A 20975-nucleotide genomic window follows, 5' to 3' on the forward strand; every position below is an offset into this window, starting at 1 on the left:
TAGACATGACAAGGAAGCTCATTCACAGCTAGAGATGTGTACTGGAGCTGCGCTAGTGTATGATGTAGACATGACAAGGAAGCTCATTCACAGCTAGAGATGTGTACTGTAGCGGTGCTAGTGTATGATGTAGACATGACAAGGAAGCTCATTCACAGCTAGAGATGTGTACTGTAGTTGCTTTAGTGTATGATGTAGACATGACAAGGAAGCTCATTCACAGCTAGAGATGTGTACTGTAGGTGCACTAGTGTATGATGTAGACATGACAAGGAAGCTCATTCACAGCTAGAGATGTGTACTGTAGGTGCACTAGTGTATGATGTAGACATGACAAGGAAGCTCATTCACAGCTAGAGATGTGTACTGTAGCTGCGCTAGTGTATGATGTAGACATGACAAGGAAGCTCATTCACAGCTAGAGATGTGTACTGTATCTAGTGTATGATGTAGACATGACAAGGAAGCTCATTCACAGCTAGAGATGTGTACTGTAGCTGCGCTAGTGTATGATGTAGACATGACAAAAAAGCTCATTCACAGCTAGAGATGTGTACTGTAGCTGCGCTAGTGTATGATGTAGACATGACAAGGAAGCTCATTCACAGCTAGAGATGTGTACTGTATCTAGTGTATGATGTAGACATGACAAGGAAGCTCATTCACAGCTAGAGATGTGTACTGTAGCTGCGCTAGTGTATGATGTAGACATGACAAGGAAGCTCATTCACAGCTAGAGTTGTGTACTGTAGTTGCTTTAGTGTATGATGTAGACAAAACAAGGAATCTCATTCACTCGGCACACAAGACACTGAGACAGACAACATAGCAGTTCATTATAGTTATGAGCATGTTACTGTGGTGGTTGGTTTCTAGTGTAGATCAGTCTAGTCTAGTGCACAATAAGTTCTTAGTAGCAGCCCAGAGTAGGGAAGTCTATACTAATATTATAAAGCTGAAGAGTTTGTTTGTTTGTTTGATTGAACGCACTAATCTAACAAACTACAGGAACTACTGGTCCGATTTGAAATTTTCTTTCAGTGTTAGATAGCCCATTTGTCGAGGAAGGCTATATATTATCCCCGTATTTCAACGGGAACGGGAACCTCGCGGGTAAAACCGCGCGGCGTCAGCTAGTTAGAGATAATACAGATCTGTGCACTGTGAGTATATAGGTGTTCATAGTCTGGTCTCTGAGATGTGTACTGTATCTAGTGTATGATGTAGACATGACAAGGAAGCTCATTCACAGCTAGAGATGTGTACTGTAGCTGCGCTAGTGTATGATGTAGACATGACAAAAAAGCTCATTCACAGCTAGAGATGTGTACTGTAGGTACACTAGTGTATGATGTAGACATGACAAGGAAGCTCATTCACAGCTAGAGATGTGTACTGTAGGTACACTAATGTATGATGTAGACATGACAAGGAAGCTCATTCACAGCTGGAGATGTGTACTGTAGCTGCTTTAGTGTATGATGTAGACATGACAAGGAAGCTCATTCACAGCTAGAGATGTGTACTGTAGGTACACTAGTGTATGATGTAGACATGACAAGGAAGCTCATTCACAGCTAGAGATGTGTACTGGAGCTGCGCTAGTGTATGATGTAGACATGACAAGGAAGCTCATTCACAGCTAGAGATGTGTACTGTAGCGGTGCTAGTGTATGATGTAGACATGACAAGGAAGCTCATTCACAGCTAGAGATGTGTACTGTAGTTGCTTTAGTGTATGATGTAGACATGACAAGGAAGCTCATTCACAGCTAGAGATGTGTACTGTAGGTGCACTAGTGTATGATGTAGACATGACAAGGAAGCTCATTCACAGCTAGAGATGTGTACTGTATCTAGTGTATGATGTAGACATGACAAGGAAGCTCATTCACAGCTAGAGATGTGTACTGTAGCTGCGCTAGTGTATGATGTAGACATGACAAGGAAGCTCATTCACAGCTAGAGATGTGTACTGTATCTAGTGTATGATGTAGACATGACAAGGAAGCTCATTCACAGCTAGAGATGTGTACTGTAGCTGCGCTAGTGTATGATGTAGACATGACAAAAAAGCTCATTCACAGCTAGAGATGTGTACTGTAGCTGCACTAGTGTATGATGTAGACATGACAAGGAAGCTCATTCACAGCTAGAGATGTGTACTGTAGGTACACTAATGTATGATGTAGACATGACAAGGAAGCTCATTCACAGCTGGAGATGTGTACTGTAGCTGCTTTAGTGTATGATGTAGACATGACAAGGAAGCTCATTCACAGCTAGAGATGTGTACTGTAGGTACACTAGTGTATGATGTAGACATGACAAGGAAGCTCATTCACAGCTAGAGATGTGTACTGGAGCTGCGCTAGTGTATGATGTAGACATGACAAGGAAGCTCATTCACAGCTAGAGATGTGTACTGTAGCGGTGCTAGTGTATGATGTAGACTTGACAAGGAAGCTCATTCACAGCTAGAGATGTGTACTGTAGTTGCTTTAGTGTATGATGTAGACATGACAAGGAAGCTCATTCACAGCTAGAGATGTGTACTGTAGGTGCACTAGTGTATGATGTAGACATGACAAGGAAGCTCATTCACAGCTAGAGATGTGTACTGTATCTAGTGTATGATGTAGACATGACAAGGAAGCTCATTCACAGCTAGAGATGTGTACTGTAGCTGCGCTAGTGTATGATGTAGACATGACAAGGAAGCTCATTCACAGCTAGAGATGTGTACTGTATCTAGTGTATGATGTAGACATGACAAGGAAGCTCATTCACAGCTAGAGATGTGTACTGTAGCTGCGCTAGTGTATGATGTAGACATGACAAAAAAGCTCATTCACAGCTAGAGATGTGTACTGTAGCTGCACTAGTGTATGATGTAGACATGACAAGGAAGCTCATTCACAGCTAGAGATGTGTACTGTATCTAGTGTATGATGTAGACATGACAAGGAAGCTCATTCACAGCTAGAGATGTGTACTGTAGCTGCGCTAGTGTATGATGTAGACATGACAAGGAAGCTCATTCACAGCTAGAGTTGTGTACTGTAGTTGCTTTAGTGTATGATGTAGACAAAACAAGGAATCTCATTCACTCGGCACACAAGACACTGAGACAGACAACATAGCAGTTCATTATAGTTATGAGCATGTTACTGTGGTGGTTGGTTTCTAGTGTAGATCAGTCTAGTCTAGTGCACAATAAGTTCTTAGTAGCAGCCCAGAGTAGGGAAGTCTATACTAATATTATAAAGCTGAAGGGTTTGTTTGTTTGTTTGATTGAACGCACTAATCTAACAAACTACAGGAACTACTGGTCCGATTTGAAATTTTCTTTCAGTGTTAGATAGCCCATTTGTCGAGGAAGGCTATATATTATCCCCGTATTTCAACGGGAACGGGAACCTCGCGGGTAAAACCGCGCGGCGTCAGCTAGTTAGAGATAATACAGATCTGTGCACTGTGAGTATATAGGTGTTCATAGTCTGGTCTCTGCCTGCTCATGTGTTTGACTTATCCATGAATTCTGAGAGAGGAGAGTTGTCCTGTTTAGTCAATGAAGTTAGAAGAAAAAAGAGCTAGATAGATTACACGCGGACCGCAAGTGGAAAGTTAAAACTATGCTAATTAGCAAACCTTAGCCCAGTCGCCGCACTGTCATCGCGCCGTTGAAATAATTTTAATGTGCCAGTTGTAAACATCGAATGTGGTTTTTGTAACCTGTCTACCTCTTCTTTCTTCTAACATTGTGTTTAGTTGACTTGACTAATCATTGCGTTAGATTTTACAGCAGTGGCAAATGTAAATACTATATTTCTACTTACTCATGGAAAGTAATTCTGTGCTCCCCAGATGTAGATACATTGCCAGAAGTATTTCCACAGAAAGGCACGAAGCATTGCATCATTGTGGTTTGTTTCACAATAAAATAGGTGATAATCAAATGAAACTGATCATAGGCCAAACCTCCTACCTACAGGGTATTGGCCCCTGGGACACGGATAAAGCTCTGCGATTGTGAAAAACACTTTTGATAATTCCTGACTAGTTTTAAGACTATCAAGCTTATTGTTTTAAACTAAAACCCTGTAAAAATTCCAAGATTTAAACAATGCATTTGCAATTTGCAATTCAATTCAATTTTTGATTTTATGGCTTGCTGCTGTACCAACTGGGTACAATTTACTTCGCCAATGTCGCGTGGGTAAGGAAGACACACTTTTAGAGGTTGATCGGTGTAAGCTGGGAATCAAGAATTGATTATTAATCAGCTTAATTTTGACACTATAAATAGCGGATTTTTTTTTTTTTTTTTTTTGTTAGTGTGGATGTTAGTCACATTTCTGAAAGAACACAAAATTAATATTGTTAACACATATAATATTTACAGCTTAATGTTATTACATTGAATATATTTACATATAAATTTACAATAGGGACTAAACACAGACATTAACAAACACTCAACATTTAAAGGACGTGGAAATTTAGGAGGGAGAACATCATATAGGGGGTGGAGAAGTTTAGGGCAAGAGAAGAGGATATGAGAAACTGAGCCTTCGTCCAAACCACATTCGCACAGAGAGTGATCTCTCACTCTAATTTTGTTCAAGTGGACAGGTGTACAGGCATGAGCAAGTCTTAAACGGGATATTGTGGAGGTAACCCATCTGACAGCATACCTATGGAGAAAGAACCAAGGTCGCTTGGGTATGTCTGGTTGAATTGAGGCATACAATTTACCTTTAATGGTTTTTGATTGGTTCCAAAATGATTGCCAAGATTTATCTAAATAGTTTTTTGCTAAGGTGTTGAGGTCATGTGAATAATTTTTAAAATGTTCCAATGAGCCAAGTTGTACAGCTGCCTTAGCACAAGAGTCCGCAGATTCATTACCAGAGATGCCGGAGTGACTGGGTATCCATGCTAGAAATATAGACAAACCCATTAGATGACATGAGAACAGAGCTTCCCTAATCTGTAGTATAATAGGAAATTTTGACTTACTTCTAAAAGGGTTTTCCCTAATGGAATACAAGCAGCTAAGGGAGTCAGTAAAAATAACAGTTTGTTTTATGTTATGGGATCGGGCAAACAGGATTGCCTCTAACAAGGCAACAGCCTCTCCTGTGAACACCGATGTTTCTGGAGGACATTTAAATTGCAAAACTATTTTATATTTGGGAACCCAGCAGGCTGCACCAACATAACTTTCAGGGGAGAGTTTTGAAGCATCTGTGTAGATGAACAAGTAATTTGACCAATTTTGATGAACAATTTCTTGAAACTTTGTGTTGGTATCAGGGGCTTCTTTAATTAGACCCAGATCTGTAATCACAGGAGGATTGTAAACAAGGGCTTCATATGATGTTGAATACAAAGGATTTGTTGGTGATGATGACAAGGGGTGTGGAAGATTATTGAATTTATCAAAACTATTAAGGAGACATGAAGGGGGATTACTAGGTCTAAGAACTTCTGACAATTGGGTTAATTTAGACCATAGAGGGTGGGAAGAAAGCTGAAGTGTTTTACTGATAAATCTATCACATAGATACTGTCGCCTGAGATGCAGGGGAGGATCAACACATTCAACCTGTAGAGCATTTGTGGGGGATGACTTCATTGCCCCTAAGACAATTCTAAGAGACCTATATTGAATTCTGTTCAGCAGTTCTGAGGTAGTTTTATTTAGGGGGTCTAAAATAAATGAACAGTAATCAATGTGACTACGAACTAGCGCATTGTATAATAGTTTTAAGGAGTAAGCGTGAGCTCCCCACCATACTCCTGCTACAGCCCGTAGAACATTGATACCTTTTTCACATTTTCTGGAAATGTATTGTGAATGTGCGAATCCGTTTAGTTTTCTATCAAGTATAATACCAAGAAATTTGGCTTTGTCTATCAAGTTGATAGGTTGTTCCTCCAAACTAAAGTTAAAAGTAGGGATAGATCTCTTCCTCGTAAACACTACTGCTTGGCATTTATCCACTGCTAGAGAAAGACCATGATCAGAGAGCCATTGACTTAGGTAATAAAGTGCAGAGTTGAGACGTAGATGTAGTTCGTCTACAGAGCTAGAACTATGGTAAAGGACAATGTCATCAGCATACTGTAATATGTTGCAAAAGTTGTTTACAGACAATTCTAGATCGTGGGTATATAGGCTGTAAAGTAAAGGACTGAGGACAGAGCCTTGGGGGAGACCCTTCCAGACTAATCTGGGGGGAAGAAAGGTGGACTGGTGTTTTAACACCACTGACCTGCCAGAGAGCAGGTTGCATATGAAATGAGTCATCCTCGGAGGAACACTCAGCTGGAGCAATTTTTGCCTGAGTGACGGAAGAATTACATTATCATATGCAGAAGCAATATCTAGAAATATACCCACTAGGTACTCTCCCCTTCCAAAGGCAGTTCGAATGTCTGTAGTGAGTATGCTGAGACTGTCTGCAGTACTGAGACCTTTCCTAAAGCCAAACTGGGAAGGAGCTAGCATACCTCTGCTCTCCATTAGCCACTCCAATCTGTTTTTAAGGAGGATCTCCATAACTTTTACTAGAGTAGATGACAGTGCGATAGGTCTATATGAATTAGGATCTGATGGATTTTTGCCAGATTTGAGTATGGGGATAACTAACTGGGTTTTCCAGGCAACTGGAATAAAACCCTTTTCAAAAAAATAATTTATCATGTTAAGAAAACAGTGTTTAGATTTATCATTTAATTTAACCAAAAAAGAGTAGGGCACACCGTCTTCACCTGGGGCTGAATCTTTTAGACCACTAAGGGCTATTTGAAGTTCTGCAAAGGAAAAGAGGGCATCCATTTTATCTGTAGTTGAAATTACTGCAGGAAATGTGGAATCTTCCACAGTTGGAACATAAGGGGGAGCAATTTTATCAGCAAAAGCACTAAGCCATTCAGTTGGGTTATTGGAGATGGGATCAGAGTGATTTAACGATCTGCGAAATCTTCTGATGTTGTTCCAAACCACTGAGGAGGTCGATCTAGGACTAAGTGATTCACAGAATGTGGACCAACTAACCTTTTTCTTTTTGGGGACTATTCTTTTAATCTTAGCAGCTATGTGTTGATACTTAATAAAGTTTCCATTAGACATACAAGCTGTATATTCTTCTTCTGCAGTTGTCCTTTGATTAAATAAATCAGTGCATTCTTCATCCCACCAGGGTGGAGAAGGCAGTTGATTTTTTGCAGAAGTTTTTTTCCTAGGTATGTGAGAGTCGGCTGAAGACAGAAGAGAGTTAATAAATTGATTGTAGTAAGTCGAAAAATCACTATCATGATCCAGAACTGGAAGAGAGTCCATCATATTGTCAACGGACTGGGCATAAGCAGACCAGTTCGCTTTATTCAGTCTATATTTAAGCAGTGGGGTAGGGTTTTGAGGTGGGACAGATCTAGTATTCAATGATATGATAATTGGGAAGTGGTCACTACTATAGGTACTAGGAAGAACTCTCCAGGATAGTTGGGATGCAAGAGAAGAAGAGGAAATAGTCAGATCAACTGCAGACGGGTTCTGAGATGGATAAGCTCTACGAGTCGGAGAGCCATCATTTAGAATACACAAGTTGGCATCCTCAATGATGTCTATCAGTAAAGGAGCAAAACCATCACAGCTGAAACACCCCCACATAGTGTGGTGGGCATTGAAGTCACCCATAACAACAGTTGGGCTGGGAAGGCATGATAGGATGGATTGGATCTCAGGGATCAAGGAAGCATTAGGGTGAGGGATGTACAAAGATAAGAAGGAAATATTAAGGGATCGCACAGCAACAGCATTAATCTGATCACTGTGGGGAGGAAGGGGGATAGAAGAATAAGGGAGGTTGTGCCGTAGGAAGATGGCACTCCCTGCATGACTGTCACTCCTGTCATCCCGCAAACAGAAGAAACCCGGGACCCGGAAGCGAGAACCAGGCCTCAGCCATGTCTCCGAGATGGCAACAATGACAGGTTTATGCAGGTTAATAATTGATATTAATTCATGTTTCTTTGGTCTAATACTTTGGCTATTCCATTGCAGTATTGTTGTTGGGGCCATTTTTAAGGATGTTAAACAGTTCAGTTAAGTTTTGGGCAACGTTGGGCGGTAAAGGCAAGTTCACTGCATGGAGCAATAATGCTAACTAGGAATTCGGTTAGTAGTTCCATCATTCTCCCTTGAGATGGGAGGTTATCATTTGGGTTGGGCCTAAGGGCACAACCATTGGGGAGGGATGATGTTGGGTTATTTGTGATGGATTCATGGGCATTTTTATCGAATCCCTGGCCTAGTGGGGCTCGGGGACGAGGGGACCGGAGGATTGTCTCTCTATATGATTTGCGGGGAGTAACATTAGCTGGGCGTGGAGAGTTCATAGGGCGAAAAGGGGAGGATGAAGGACAGGGTGAAAAGGCTATATCTGCAAATGATCTGCGGACAGGGGGAAAGCGTGACGAAGCCTCTATATAGGAGATGCTCTCCTGTGACATCACACTTTTAACGAGTGAACTCAGGGCAGCTCTTGTCAGATGCAAAGTGCTTTCCTGAGCAGTATAGGCAAGTTGATTTATCTTTAAGTACCTCACAAGAGTCCCCGGTATGTGCTTGAGCACACCTATAACATCTAGGTTTAGACCTGCACTGAGTGCGAATATGGCCAAAACGGCAACAGTTAAGACATTGGATGGTGGGGTATTTGTAGGGTTCAACAGAAAGGGAGGAATAAAAAGAGAATATTTTAGAGGGGAGCATTTGGCCCCGAAAGGTGACTACGACCGACTGCGTTGGAATCCATTCAGTAATTCCATCATTGGACGACTTGCGGTTTAACCTACGGGCCTTTAGTACTGCCCCACATCCGTTTGGTAGTTTCAGAGAATCGACAAATTCGTCCATATGCCATTCTGTGGGCACACCTCTGACTAGACCCATCCGAGTAATGTTATACGTAGGTATAGTGGCTTGATATTTAGCCAGTTTTAAAATTGGGCTGTTCAAAAATAAGTTTGCAGCCTGTGCGGAACTGAATTCCACACTTATTTTATTGCGTCCGATATTTTTCACTCCATCACAAACTATGTCTGTAAACTTATTTTTATGTAAGAACTGACCAAATTTAAGTGCACGAATAGAAGTACCCGCAGATGGGTCTAAGGTTTCCCTGGAAACTTGAATGATATAAGGGCCTTTGTCGTTATTATTGTCATATTCTTTGGGGCCATCTGCAAAGGATGGGTGGGTAAAAACAGTCTGAAAGGAAGATTGGGTTCAATTCAATTCAATTCAATTTTTGATTATATGGCTTGCTGCTGTACCAATTGGGTACAATTTACTTCGCCAATGTCACGTGGTAAGGAAGACACACTTTTATAGAGGTTGATCGGTGTAAGCTGGGAATCAAGTATTAATTATTATTATCCAGCATAATTTTGACATTGTATATAGTGGATTTTTTTTTTTTTTTTTTAAACCTTTTGTTAGTTCAGTTGTTAGTCACACTTCTGAAAAAACACAAAATTAATATTGTTAATAGACATAATATTTACAACTTAATGTTATTACATTCAATATATTTACATATAAATTTACAATAGGGACTAAACACAGACATTAACAAACACTCAACATTTAAAGGACGTGGGAATTTAGGAGGAAGAACATCATATAGGGGGTGGAGAAGTTTAGGGCAAGAGAAGAGGATATGGGAAACTGAGCCTTCGTCCAAACCACATTCGCACAGAGAGTGATCTCTCACTCTAATTTTGTTCAAGTGGACAGGTGTACAGGCATGACCAAGTCTTAAACGGGATATTGTAGAGGTGACCCATCGGTCAGCATACCTATGGTGAAAGAACCAAGGTCGCTTGGGTATATTTGGTTGAATTGATGCATAAAATTTACCTTTAAGGGTTTTTGAGTGGTTAAAGAATGATTGCCAAGATTTATCTAAATAGTTTTTTGCTAAGTTACTGAGGTCATGTGAATAATTTTTAAAATGTTCCAATGAGCCAAGTTGTACAGCTGCCTTAGCAGAAGAGTCCGCAGATTCATTACCAGAGATGCCGGAATGACTGGGTATCCATGCTAGAAATATAGACAAACCAATTTCATGACATGAGAACAGAGCTTCCCTAATCTGTAGTATAATAGGAAATTTGGACTTACTTCTAAAAGGATTTTCCCTTATGGAATATAAGCAGCTAAGGGAGTCAGTAAAAATAACAGTTTGTTTTATGTTATGGGATCGGGCAAACAGGATTGCCTCTAACAAGGCAACAGCCTCTCCTGTGAACACCGAGGTTTCTGGAGGACATTTAAATTGCAAGACTATTTTATATTTGGGAACCCAGCAAGCTGCACCAACACAACTTTCAGGGGAGAATTTTGAAGCATCTGTGTAAATGTACAAGTAATTTGACCAATTTTGATGAACAATTTCTTGAAACTTTGTGTTGGTATCAGGGGCATCTTTAGTTAGACCCAGATCTGTAATCACAGGAGGATTGTAAACAAGGGCCTCGTATGATGTAGAGTATAGAGGATTTATTGATAATGATGACAAGGGATGCGGAAGCTTAGTGAATTTTTCAAAACTATTAAGGAGACATGGAGAGGGATTACTAGGGCTAATAACTTTTGACAGCTGGGTTAATTTGGACCATAGAGGGTGGGAAGAAAGCTGAAGTGTTTTACTGATAAATCTATCACATAGATACTGTCGCCTGAGATGCAGGGGAGGATCAACACATTCAACCTGTAGAGCATTTGTGGGGGATGACTTCATTGCCCCTAAAACAATTCTAAGAGACCTATATTGAATTCGGTTCAGCAGTTCTGAGGTAGTTTTATTTAAGGGATCTAAAATGAATGAACAGTAATCAATGTGACTACGAACTAGTGCATTGTATAATAGTTTTAAGGAGTAAGAGTGAGCTCCCCACCATACTCCTGCTACAGCCCGTAGAACATTGATACCTTTCTCACATTTTTTAGTAATATATTGTGAATGTGCAAATCCGTTTAGTTTTCTATCTAATATAATACCAAGAAATTTGGCTTTGTCTGTCAAGTTGATGGGTTGTTCCTCAAAACTTAAGTTAAAAGTAGGGATAGATCTCTTCCTTGTAAACACTACAGCTTGGCATTTATCCACTGCTAGAGAAAGGCCATGATCAGAGAGCCATTGACTTAGGTAGTAAAGTGCAGAGTTAAGATGAAGATGTAGGTCGTCTACAGAGCTAGAACTATGGTAAAGGACAATATCATCAGCATACTGTAGAATGTTACAAAAATTGTTCACAGACAATTCTAGGTCATGAGTATATAGACTGTAAAGTAAGGGACTGAGGACAGAGCCTTGGGGAAGACCCTTCCAGACTGATCTGGGGGGAAGAAAGGTGGACTGGTGTTTTAACACCACTGACCTGCCAGAGAGCAGGTTACATATGAAATGTGTCATCCTCGGTGGTACACTCAGCTGGAGCAATTTTTGCCTGAGTAACGGAAGAATTACATTATCATATGCAGAAGCAATATCTAGGAATATACCCACTAGGTACTCTCCCCTTCCAAAGGCAATTCGAATGTCTGTAGTGAGTATGCTGAGACTGTCTGCAGTACTAGAGCCTTTCCTGAAGCCAAACTGTGAAGGAGCCAGTACACCTCTGCTCTCCATTAGCCACTCCAATCTGTTTTTAAGGAGGATCTCCATAACTTTTACTAAAGTAGATGACAGTGCGATAGGTCTATATGAATTAGGATCTGATGGATTTTTGCCAGATTTGAGAATGGGGATAACTAACTGGGTTTTCCAGGCATCTGGAATAAAACCCTTTTCAAAAAAATAATTTATCATGTTAAGAAAACAGTGTTTGGATTTATCATTTAATTTAACCAAAAAAGAATAGGGTACACCGTCTTCACCAGGGGCTGAATCTTTTAAACCGCTAAGGGCTATTTGAAGCTCTGAGAAGGAAAAGCGGGCATCCATTTTATCCGTATCTGAAACTACTATAGGATATAGTGAATCTTCCATAGTTGGGACGTAAGGGGGGGCAATTTTATCAGCAAAAGCACTAAGCCATTCAGTTGGGTTATTGGAAATGGGATCAGAGTGATTTAAGGATCTCCGGAATCTTCTGATATTATTCCAGACAACTGAGGAGGGGGATCTAGGACTAAGTGATTCACAGAATGTGGACCAACTAACCTTTTTCTTTTTGGGTACTATTTTCTTAATCTTAGCAGCTATATGTTGGAATTTAATAAAGTTGTTATTGGACATGCAAGCTGTATATTCAGCTTCTGCGGTTGTTCTCTGGTTAAATAAATCAGTGCATTCTTCATCCCACCAGGGTGGAGAAGGCAGTTGATTTTTTGCAGTAGTTTTTTTCTTAGGTATGTGAGAATCGGCTGAAGACAAAAGAGAGTTAATAAATTGATTGTAGTAAGTCAAAAAATCACTATCATGATCCAGAACTGGAAGAGAGTCCATCATATTGTCAACGGACTGGGCATAAGCAGACCAGTTCGCTTTATTCAGTCTATATTTAAGCAGGGGGGTAGGATTTTGAGGAGGGACAGATCTAATATTCAGTGATATGATGATTGGGAAGTGGTCACTACCATAGGTACTAGGAAGAACTCTCCAGGATAGTTGGGATGCAAGAGATGAAGAGGAAATAGTCAGATCAACTGCAGACGGGTTCTGAGATGGATAAGCTCTACGAGTTGGAGAGCCATCATTTAGAATACACAAGTTGGCATCCTCAATGATGTCTATCAGTAAAGGAGCAAAACCATCACAGCTGAAACACCCCCACATAGTGTGGTGGGCATTGAAGTCCCCCATAACAACAGTTGGGCTGGGAAGGCATGATAGGATGGATTGGATCTCAGGGATCAAGGAAGAATTAGGGTGAGGTATGTACAGAGACAAGAAGGAAATATTAAGAGACCTCACAGCAACAGCATTAATCTGATCACTGTGAGGAGGAAGGGGGATAGAAGAATAAGGGAGGTTGTGCCGGAGGAAGATGGCACTCCCTGCATGACTGTCACTCCTGTCATCCCTCAAACAGAAGAAACCCGGGACCCGGAAACGGGAACCAGGCCTCAGCCATGTCTCCGAGATGGCAACAATAACAGGGTCATGCAGGTTAATAATTGAAATTAATTCTTGTTTTTTTGGTCTAATGCTTTGACTATTCCATTGCAGGATCGCCGTTGGGGCCATTTTTAACTATGTCGAACAATTTATACAAATTTTGGGCAACGTTGGGCGGTAAGGGCATTTCACTGCATGGAGAAATGATACTGACTAAAAATTCTGATAAAAATTCCATCATCTTTCCTTGAGAGGAAAGGTTTTCTTTTTGGTTGGACCCGAAGGCACAACCATTGGGGAGGGATGATGACGGCGTGTTTACGAAGGATGCATGAGCTTGTTTATCGTACCCCTTACCTAAGGGTGCACGAGGACGGGGGGAACGGAGGATAGTTTCTCTATATGATTTACGGGGAGAGGTATTATGGTGTGGAGAGTTCCTAGAATGAGGAGGTGTGTAGGACGGGGAGGATGAGAATGCCATCTCTGCGTACGATCTGCGGACAGGGGGGAAGCGTGATGCTGCTTCTATGTAGGGAATGTTCTCTTGGGACATTATATGTTTGATGTCTTGTTGCCTATTGAACTCCGGGCATTGCTTGTCAGAGGCAAAATGGTTGCCTGAGCAATATAAACATGAAGCTTTTTCTTTAGACACCTCACATGTGTCTCCAGTATGAGATTGCGCACACCTGTAGCACCTGGGTTTTGATCTGCACTGAGTGCGAATGTGGCCAAAACGGCAGCAACTCAGACACTGAATTGTAGGATACTTATAGGTTTCCACTGATAGGGAGGTGTAGAATGAAAAAATTTTTGATGGGAGGACTTGGCCCCTAAAAGTAAGAACCGCCGACTGGGTTGGGATCCATTCTATAACACCATCATTTGTCACCTTGCGGTTTAATCTGCGAGCTTTCAGAACTTCACCACAACCTGTCGGCAATTCTAGGGATGTAACAAATTCCTCCATGTGCCAGTCAATAGGGACTCCCCTTACTAGGCCCATGCGAGTTACGTTATAAGTTGGTATTATTGCTTGATATTTGGCTAATTTGAGAATTGGGCTATTAAGAAATAAGTTTGCGGATTGACTGCAAGCAAATTCTACGCTTATTTTATTACGCCCTATATTTTTAACTCCGTCATTTGTTATGTCAGCAAACTTATTCCTGTGTAAAAATTGACCAAATTTAATTGCCTGAATGGTGGTACCCGCAGATGGGTCGGAGATTTCCCTTGACACATGGATGATAAATGGACCTTTGTCGGATCCTAAATACTGTTTGGGGCCTTCAGAAAAAGAAGGATGAATAAAAATGGTTTGCTTGGAGGGTTGGGACAAGTTCGAGGAAGGTTTCTTCCCGGTGCCCGTATGATCATTCGGCGGACTGTCATCCTCTACAGGACGTTTTCTATTTACTCCATGAGCTGACGGCCCAGGGTCTGGAGGCTTTCGAGGCGGCGGATCCACCTCCATATCTAACCTCGGACTTACCACCACCAAAATATATTAGAACACACCACACAAAAAATCTGCTATTTTTCACTAGAAAGAAAACACACGAAAAATACACCGCACGTGGGTCAACCTAGGCCGACGCGAGCGAAGTCCCGAAGATTGGGTTAGATCTGGGGATGTTTTTTTCCCACTATCATTTGACGGCCTGTCATCTTCGACAGGACGCTTTCTGCTAGTACCATGTGCTGTTTCTGAACCGCCGGGGTCTGGGGGCTTTCGAGGCGGCGGATCCACCTCCATGCCTACCTGTCTTACTATTTAGAACTTACCACCACCAAAATATGTTAGTAAAACAAAAAAAATCGGCTACTTTTCACTAAAAAAACACTCGAAATATACACCGCACGTGGGTCAACCTTGGCCGACGCTAGCGAAGCCAATTTGCAATTTTGCAATAAGCACAGTGTTACCAACTCTCCAAAATATTTATCCCTAAAGTTGGTGTCAAAAACCCCTAAAATCGCCTTAATAATTGAGTTGTCCCCCTAAAAAATATAAATTCATAATAATTTAGAAATAATATGCTGTCATATGTTTCAAAAGTCTATATTTAATACAGACAAAATACTACGTCTTTATTTGAAGATTCAGATTTTTTTAAATCATACATGTTGAATGAACTTTACCAATTTTTTTATTCGATGAAAATTGCCTCCAATTGCCTCAGAGTGGTTGTAGAATAACGTATTATATGTCGTTATAAGTCGCTCGGTCAAGAAAGAAATATTAAAATTATCATCAATTTAAAAATATTAAAGAGTCAAAAAATCCCTGAAAATACCCCTAAAAATTTCAGACCCCTAAAAAAATCCCATTTCACTTATTTGCCCCCTAAATCTGGGGGGAAAACCCCTAAGTTGGGAACCCTGAATAAGCAAAACAATTCACATTTGACATATGACATATCTAATCATAGAGTAGTATAATACATATCTAATATTCTCAATTCTGTGGACAGAACATATTTATTTACTCAGAGTTAGGTCTTTTTAGCCGTTTGTGATTGTGGTTAGGAGTATTAGTGTTCTTTCTGTGGTTCTGTGACTCAGAGCAAATATGTTCCTTGACTCAGAGTCGATATCTATTTAAGGTTAATGAAACATTTGTTTTGTTTTTAAATATCAATAATAGTATACTATTTTTCCTTCTTCTACTTCTATTTACAAAAAAACAAGGGGTGCGGTACGGTTTAAATTGTGTGAATAGATTTAAGAGTCAGTATATGGTTAATGTATATTTCTAAATGTTTTTAAATATCAATAATATGAACAAACTCTCAAATACTTGGCGAAATCACCTTACAGAAAAATTAAAATCCTAGTGTTCTGTGTTCGTAAAACACAAACTACACCAAGATACAGTGCTGCGTGCCTTTCTGTGTAAATACTTCAGAAGTATGCAATAGGTGCGACAAATTCTTGCAAATAACGTTTGTGAATTATGACCATTTGTGCTCCTGAGTAAATACTGTTCCCTGTTTGTGACTGTCTTTGTGTTAGGTTAGGTGAAGGGAGGACTATTCATTATTTACAAACTATTCAACTAAGTTGTGTTATATTTGTGATAAGTCTTACTTACGGAGTTTCTGTGATGAGTATATCTTTGAAGGCTTGAGAGACGAGAAATTGTAACAATACATAGATAAATTCTTTGATAAACATCCTCTCCATCGAAGCGTGACGAGGGGACCAAGTGATCAGGGACAATGCATTGCTGCGTACCTTTCAATGCAAATACATCAGACAGTGTGAATTCACAGAAGTCTGGCCAGTGTGAATGGCTTAGTTTTCACCGGTAAGTGTATTGGAGTAAATTATAGCAAATTTGTCATGTCACAACTGTGATTACGTCCAGATGTTGTGTCTTGGTTTCCACCGGTATGTATTTTGAAGTGGAGTTATCGTAGTGAATTTGTCATTATTATTGGCCGAGCAGCTTTCGCTGATGTGCATATATTGAAGAAGAAGAAGAAATACTTTATTGCACACAAAAATACAATTATAAATTGAAACATTAAAAACATAAATTAAACTTAGCATGCAAAGGTGGCCTTATTACTAAAAGTAATCTCTACCAGGCAACCCCTGACGAGAGAACTTGCTAAGAAAGAGCGGGAAGGTGCAATACATTATATGTAATTATATATATAAATAGTTAAATAAATATAATATAATATAATATTAAAATAAATATAATATAATATAATTGTTTTTTTGAAAAATTTTTGATTTTATAGCTTGCTGCTGTACCAACTGGGTACAACTTACTTTGCCAATGTTGCGTGGTAAAGAAGACACACTTTCAGAGGTTGATCGGTGTAAGCTGGGAATCAATTATTGATTAATATCCAGCTTAATTTTGACACTATAAATAGTGGATATTTTTTTGTTAGTGTAGTTGTTAGTCACATTTCTGAAAAAACACAAATTTAATATTGTTAGCAGACATAATATTTACAGCTTAAGGTTATTACATTTAATATATTTACATATAAATTTAAACAGCTGGTTCTTAAACACATTCAGTGATTTTGCGGTTAACACATCCACAGGCAATTTATTCCACAATTTAACTACTCTATTATCGAGGAAGTGTTTGAAGAACAGCTTAAGAGAAGCTCTTTGGCATCTGAGTCTGTTATTATAGCCTCTTAATTTAGGGCTATACTTTCTTTATTTGAATTCTTCTAAATTGTTTAAAATATTATATGTTTCTATCAAATCTCGAGATTGCAAAGTCTAAGTTGATTTATCCTTGCTCATAATTGAGAATTTTGTGGCTCGTTTTGCACTTTTTCAAGCATTGTCATGTTATGAGAAAAATATCTTAGCAATCCATGGACTTTGATGGTGATTGAGCATCACCGTGCGGGTGCAGAGTCCTTCTCTAAAACTGAAAGAATATTTCAAATCGGACCAGTAGTTCCTTAGATTAGTGCGTTCAATAAAAACAAACAAACTCTTCAGCTTTATAATATTAGTATAGATATAGATTACAAATGTAAATATCATTTCAGGTGATAACACAACACATTGAAACAATGGAACAAACAAATAAACACCTAAAACAGACATCTGTAGTAAAGTCCCTGGGACCAAACCACTGCAACCCTCACCTAATGGACAGGGGCAGCCACACAGATAACAACAAAACCGAACACACGTTTATTGAGATAGACATAAAGAGTGAGATTGAAGATGTGACGTCAGAGTGTGACAACATAAACCATGACGTCACAGAATGTAAAATCGAGCACAGTGTGACGGTTAAGATCGAGCCTGAAGAGCCTCCTGCCTCAAATGAATGTGATAATATGAATATGGTGCGACGGGAGCCGCTGAAGTATGAGGTCTCATTTGGTTGCACCATTTGTTTGGAGGAATTTGTTGACGAGCATACTTACAATGAGCATATGATCACGCACCTTCAGGTGAGACGGTTTTCTGCTTTTGATTGACTTAATATTTGAAGATTGGCTGGATATTTACAATAAAATAAGATTATAAAATTTCAAAATCTATTAAAAATCGTTTATCGTAATTAGATGAAAATTTTAGCTTTCTTACATTAAATGTGACATTTTTCAATAACTTAATAATATACGCACAAATAACAAAGATATTAGTAATTTTGTTTGAACGTACAAATCTAACGATTATGACTACGACGTCATTAATTCGTACCATTTTGTATGGGGCGTTTTTCAGGGATCCGCGGCAGCGCCACAAATCTGACCCTTTAAATCCCTGTAGCTCCGAAAGTAATGATCGCAGACACCCTGTTACTTTTACAAAATTGCTTTACTATTAGCATACTCTTAATTTATATACAATTTAAAAAATCATCATCATCCCTATTGTAAAAATGCTCCACTAGGCTATGCCCTTGTGATCATTAACTTTTTATGATATTATTTAATTTTAATGCCTTTGTCATTATTTGCTCTTATGAGATGTCACAGTTTTAAAATATTTTTTTTTAAATATAATTACAGAAACTGAATAACGTCCCTCCTTCGTCCACAGGCTCTGCTCAGACTTTAGGTGAGTGATGAGTACTTGTTTGTTTTGTTCTATTTTGTGATAGCGGTGATAGCCCAGTGGATTTGACCTCTGCCTCCGATTCCGGGGGGAGGATTTGAATCCGGTCTGGGGCATGCACCTCCAACTTTTGAGTTGTATTTTGAGAAATTAAATATCACGTGTCTCAAACTCGGATTCAAACCCGCACCCTCTGGAATCACGGCTATCAATTGATTGACATCATATTCTCAGCTTGTCAAGAAATGAATAATAAGTAGAATGTTTTGTTGCAGTCGCTTCACTGCCAGCGAGAATTGCGACAATCAAAAAAAATAAACAGGCAACTGAAGCAGCTGTGACGCAGAAAAGCGAACAAACCCTTGAAACTAACATTAGCGAACTGGACAACCTATCATCTCAGAGCACTACAGTGTGTACAGATACGAGAAAATTCACAAATTGTGCAGTACCATTGTATAATGTTGGAGCCCTCGCTATTAAGAAGTCCTATCCGTGCAATATGTGTAGTTATAATAGTACACGGAAGTATCATTTACTAAATCATATGAAAACTCATACTGGTGACAGACCTTACTGTTGTGATATATGCAATTATAAATTTTCTAGAAAAGACACTTTATTGAAGCACATACAGAGAACTCACACTGGTGTAAAGTTTTATTCTTGTAAGATATGCAATGATAAGTTTGACAAAAAAAGAGATTTACACAATCACAAAAGTATAGTGCACAAGAGGACCCACACTGTTGAAAAGCCTTACTCCTGTGACATATGCAATCTTAAACTTGTAAATAAACGTAATTTATTAAATCACAAGAGGATCCATACTGGTGAAAAACCGTACTCTTGTGTGATATGCGAATTTAAGTGTGCCGTCAGTAGTTCCTTATCTATCCACTTAAAAACTCACACTGGAGAAAAGCCTTACACTTGTGACATATGTAATAATAGATTTACAAAAAAGAGTCATATACTTGATCACATGAGAACCCACACTGGTGAAAAGCCTTACCCTTGTGATATATGCAATTTTAAATTCTCACATAAAGGTAATTTATTAATTCACATGAGATCCCACACTGGTGAAAAGCCTTATTCTTGTAACATGTGCAATTATAAAACTGCCATTAGATGTAATTTATCAAAGCATGCGAGAACCCACACTGGTGTGAAGCCTCATTCTTGTGAGATATGCAGTAAAACATTTGCACGAAGAGGTCATTTATTATATCACATGAGAACCCACACTGGTGAAAAACGTTATTCTTGTGACGTGTGCGAATATAAATGTAAAGCTAAAAGTACTTTATTAAATCACGCAAAAATCCACACCGGTAAAGAATCAAAACGTTTTTGAAACTCAGGTGAATTACTTTGAGACGCCAAAATACACAACAACGAACAATGTTTTGTGACCAGTGTGTGTGACCAGTACCAGTGTGACCAGTAGTTCTGGTATCTGCCAGGGATACACTAAAAAAAAACTGGTTGTCTGTAAAGTCTGATTACTGACGATAGTTGAATGTGACAACGTCATAAGAAAATACTGATGGAATGGTTTCATTTTTTAAAAGAAAGAAGGTTCTCAATTCGATTTTTTATGTTTGTTGCCGCATAACTTCGTAATTTCCTAACCAATTTTAAAAATTATCTTTTTGTTTGAAAGAGTATGCTTCCAGATTGGTTCCATTTAATTTTCATGAAAATTAAATGCTAGGACAAACTAAAAACTGAAAAATAAAAAAAAAAATATATTTTTAACCAAAAAATTTAACAGACTTCAAAATTACAAAAATAAACTAAAAAGCGAATAATAACATCGCATGTGCTACCTTCTGATCACTTTGAAGGCGGTACCAACACAGTGATGCATTAACTAAAGCCGATAAAATCATAAACTTTTACGATTAAAAGACAGTTCTTGCCCGTGGTTCTTTCAGAAGCGGCTTTTATTAATACATCACTGGCTGAACACCGCCTTCAAAGTGATCAGAAGGTAGCACATGCGATGTTATTTTTCGCTTTTTAGTTTATTTTTGAGATTTTGAAGTCGGTTCAATTTATTTTATCTAAAATACTGTTTAATAATCTTCATAGACCAGAACATACTTTATTTCTTGTAATAAAAATTGGCTACCCTAGAGCGAGAGAACGATGCGTGACGTAATTTTTTTCGAGTGTGCAGCCGGCTCCATCGAATTATAAGACGTTGTCTCGTCAAAACCAGGAATACGTAAGGTTGCCTGGAAGAAATCGCTATGTAGCGATAAG

At 39.1% G+C, this 20975-nt stretch overlaps 2 protein-coding genes across 9 annotated transcripts in view; one reads left to right on the top strand and one right to left on the bottom strand.

Moving 5' to 3' along the window:
- LOC112045797 (zinc finger protein 436) overlaps nt 1-15039 on the bottom strand; it is a 27298-nt gene extending 12259 nt beyond the window's left edge. For 2 of the 7 annotated variants that reach the window (XM_052889742.1, XM_052889745.1), the window contains exon 1: nt 3840-4358. In XM_052889742.1, coding sequence (XP_052745702.1) covers nt 3840-3922 — 83 coding nt within the window. In that variant the 5' untranslated portion in view covers nt 3923-4358. Of the gene's footprint in view, nt 1-3839; nt 4359-4758; nt 7031-14930 lie in introns of those variants that run through there. The other 5 variants (XM_052889746.1, XM_052889747.1, XM_052889744.1 and 2 more) reach the window with 5 other exon arrangements.
- Nucleotides 15040-15776: 737 nt separating this feature from the next.
- Nucleotides 15777-20975, top strand: LOC112045803 (gastrula zinc finger protein XlCGF57.1). 2 transcript variants are annotated; one of them, XM_024082142.2, is made up of 4 exons: nt 15777-16455; nt 17678-18091; nt 18656-18704; nt 18977-20975. In XM_024082142.2, the coding sequence occupies exons 2-4, from the start codon at nt 17702-17704 to the stop codon at nt 20059-20061; spliced, it is 1524 nt and encodes a 507-aa protein (XP_023937910.2). In that variant the 5' UTR covers nt 15777-16455; nt 17678-17701; the 3' UTR covers nt 20062-20975. The 2 variants fall into 2 exon arrangements, with proteins under 2 accessions (XP_023937910.2, XP_023937911.2); XM_024082143.2 differs by lacking the exon at nt 18656-18704 and having other exon boundaries at nt 18977-19188.

This window comes from Bicyclus anynana, chromosome 26 (genome assembly GCF_947172395.1).
Source record: "Bicyclus anynana chromosome 26, ilBicAnyn1.1, whole genome shotgun sequence".
In the NCBI taxonomy this organism is placed as follows: Eukaryota; Metazoa; Arthropoda; class Insecta; order Lepidoptera; family Nymphalidae; genus Bicyclus; species Bicyclus anynana.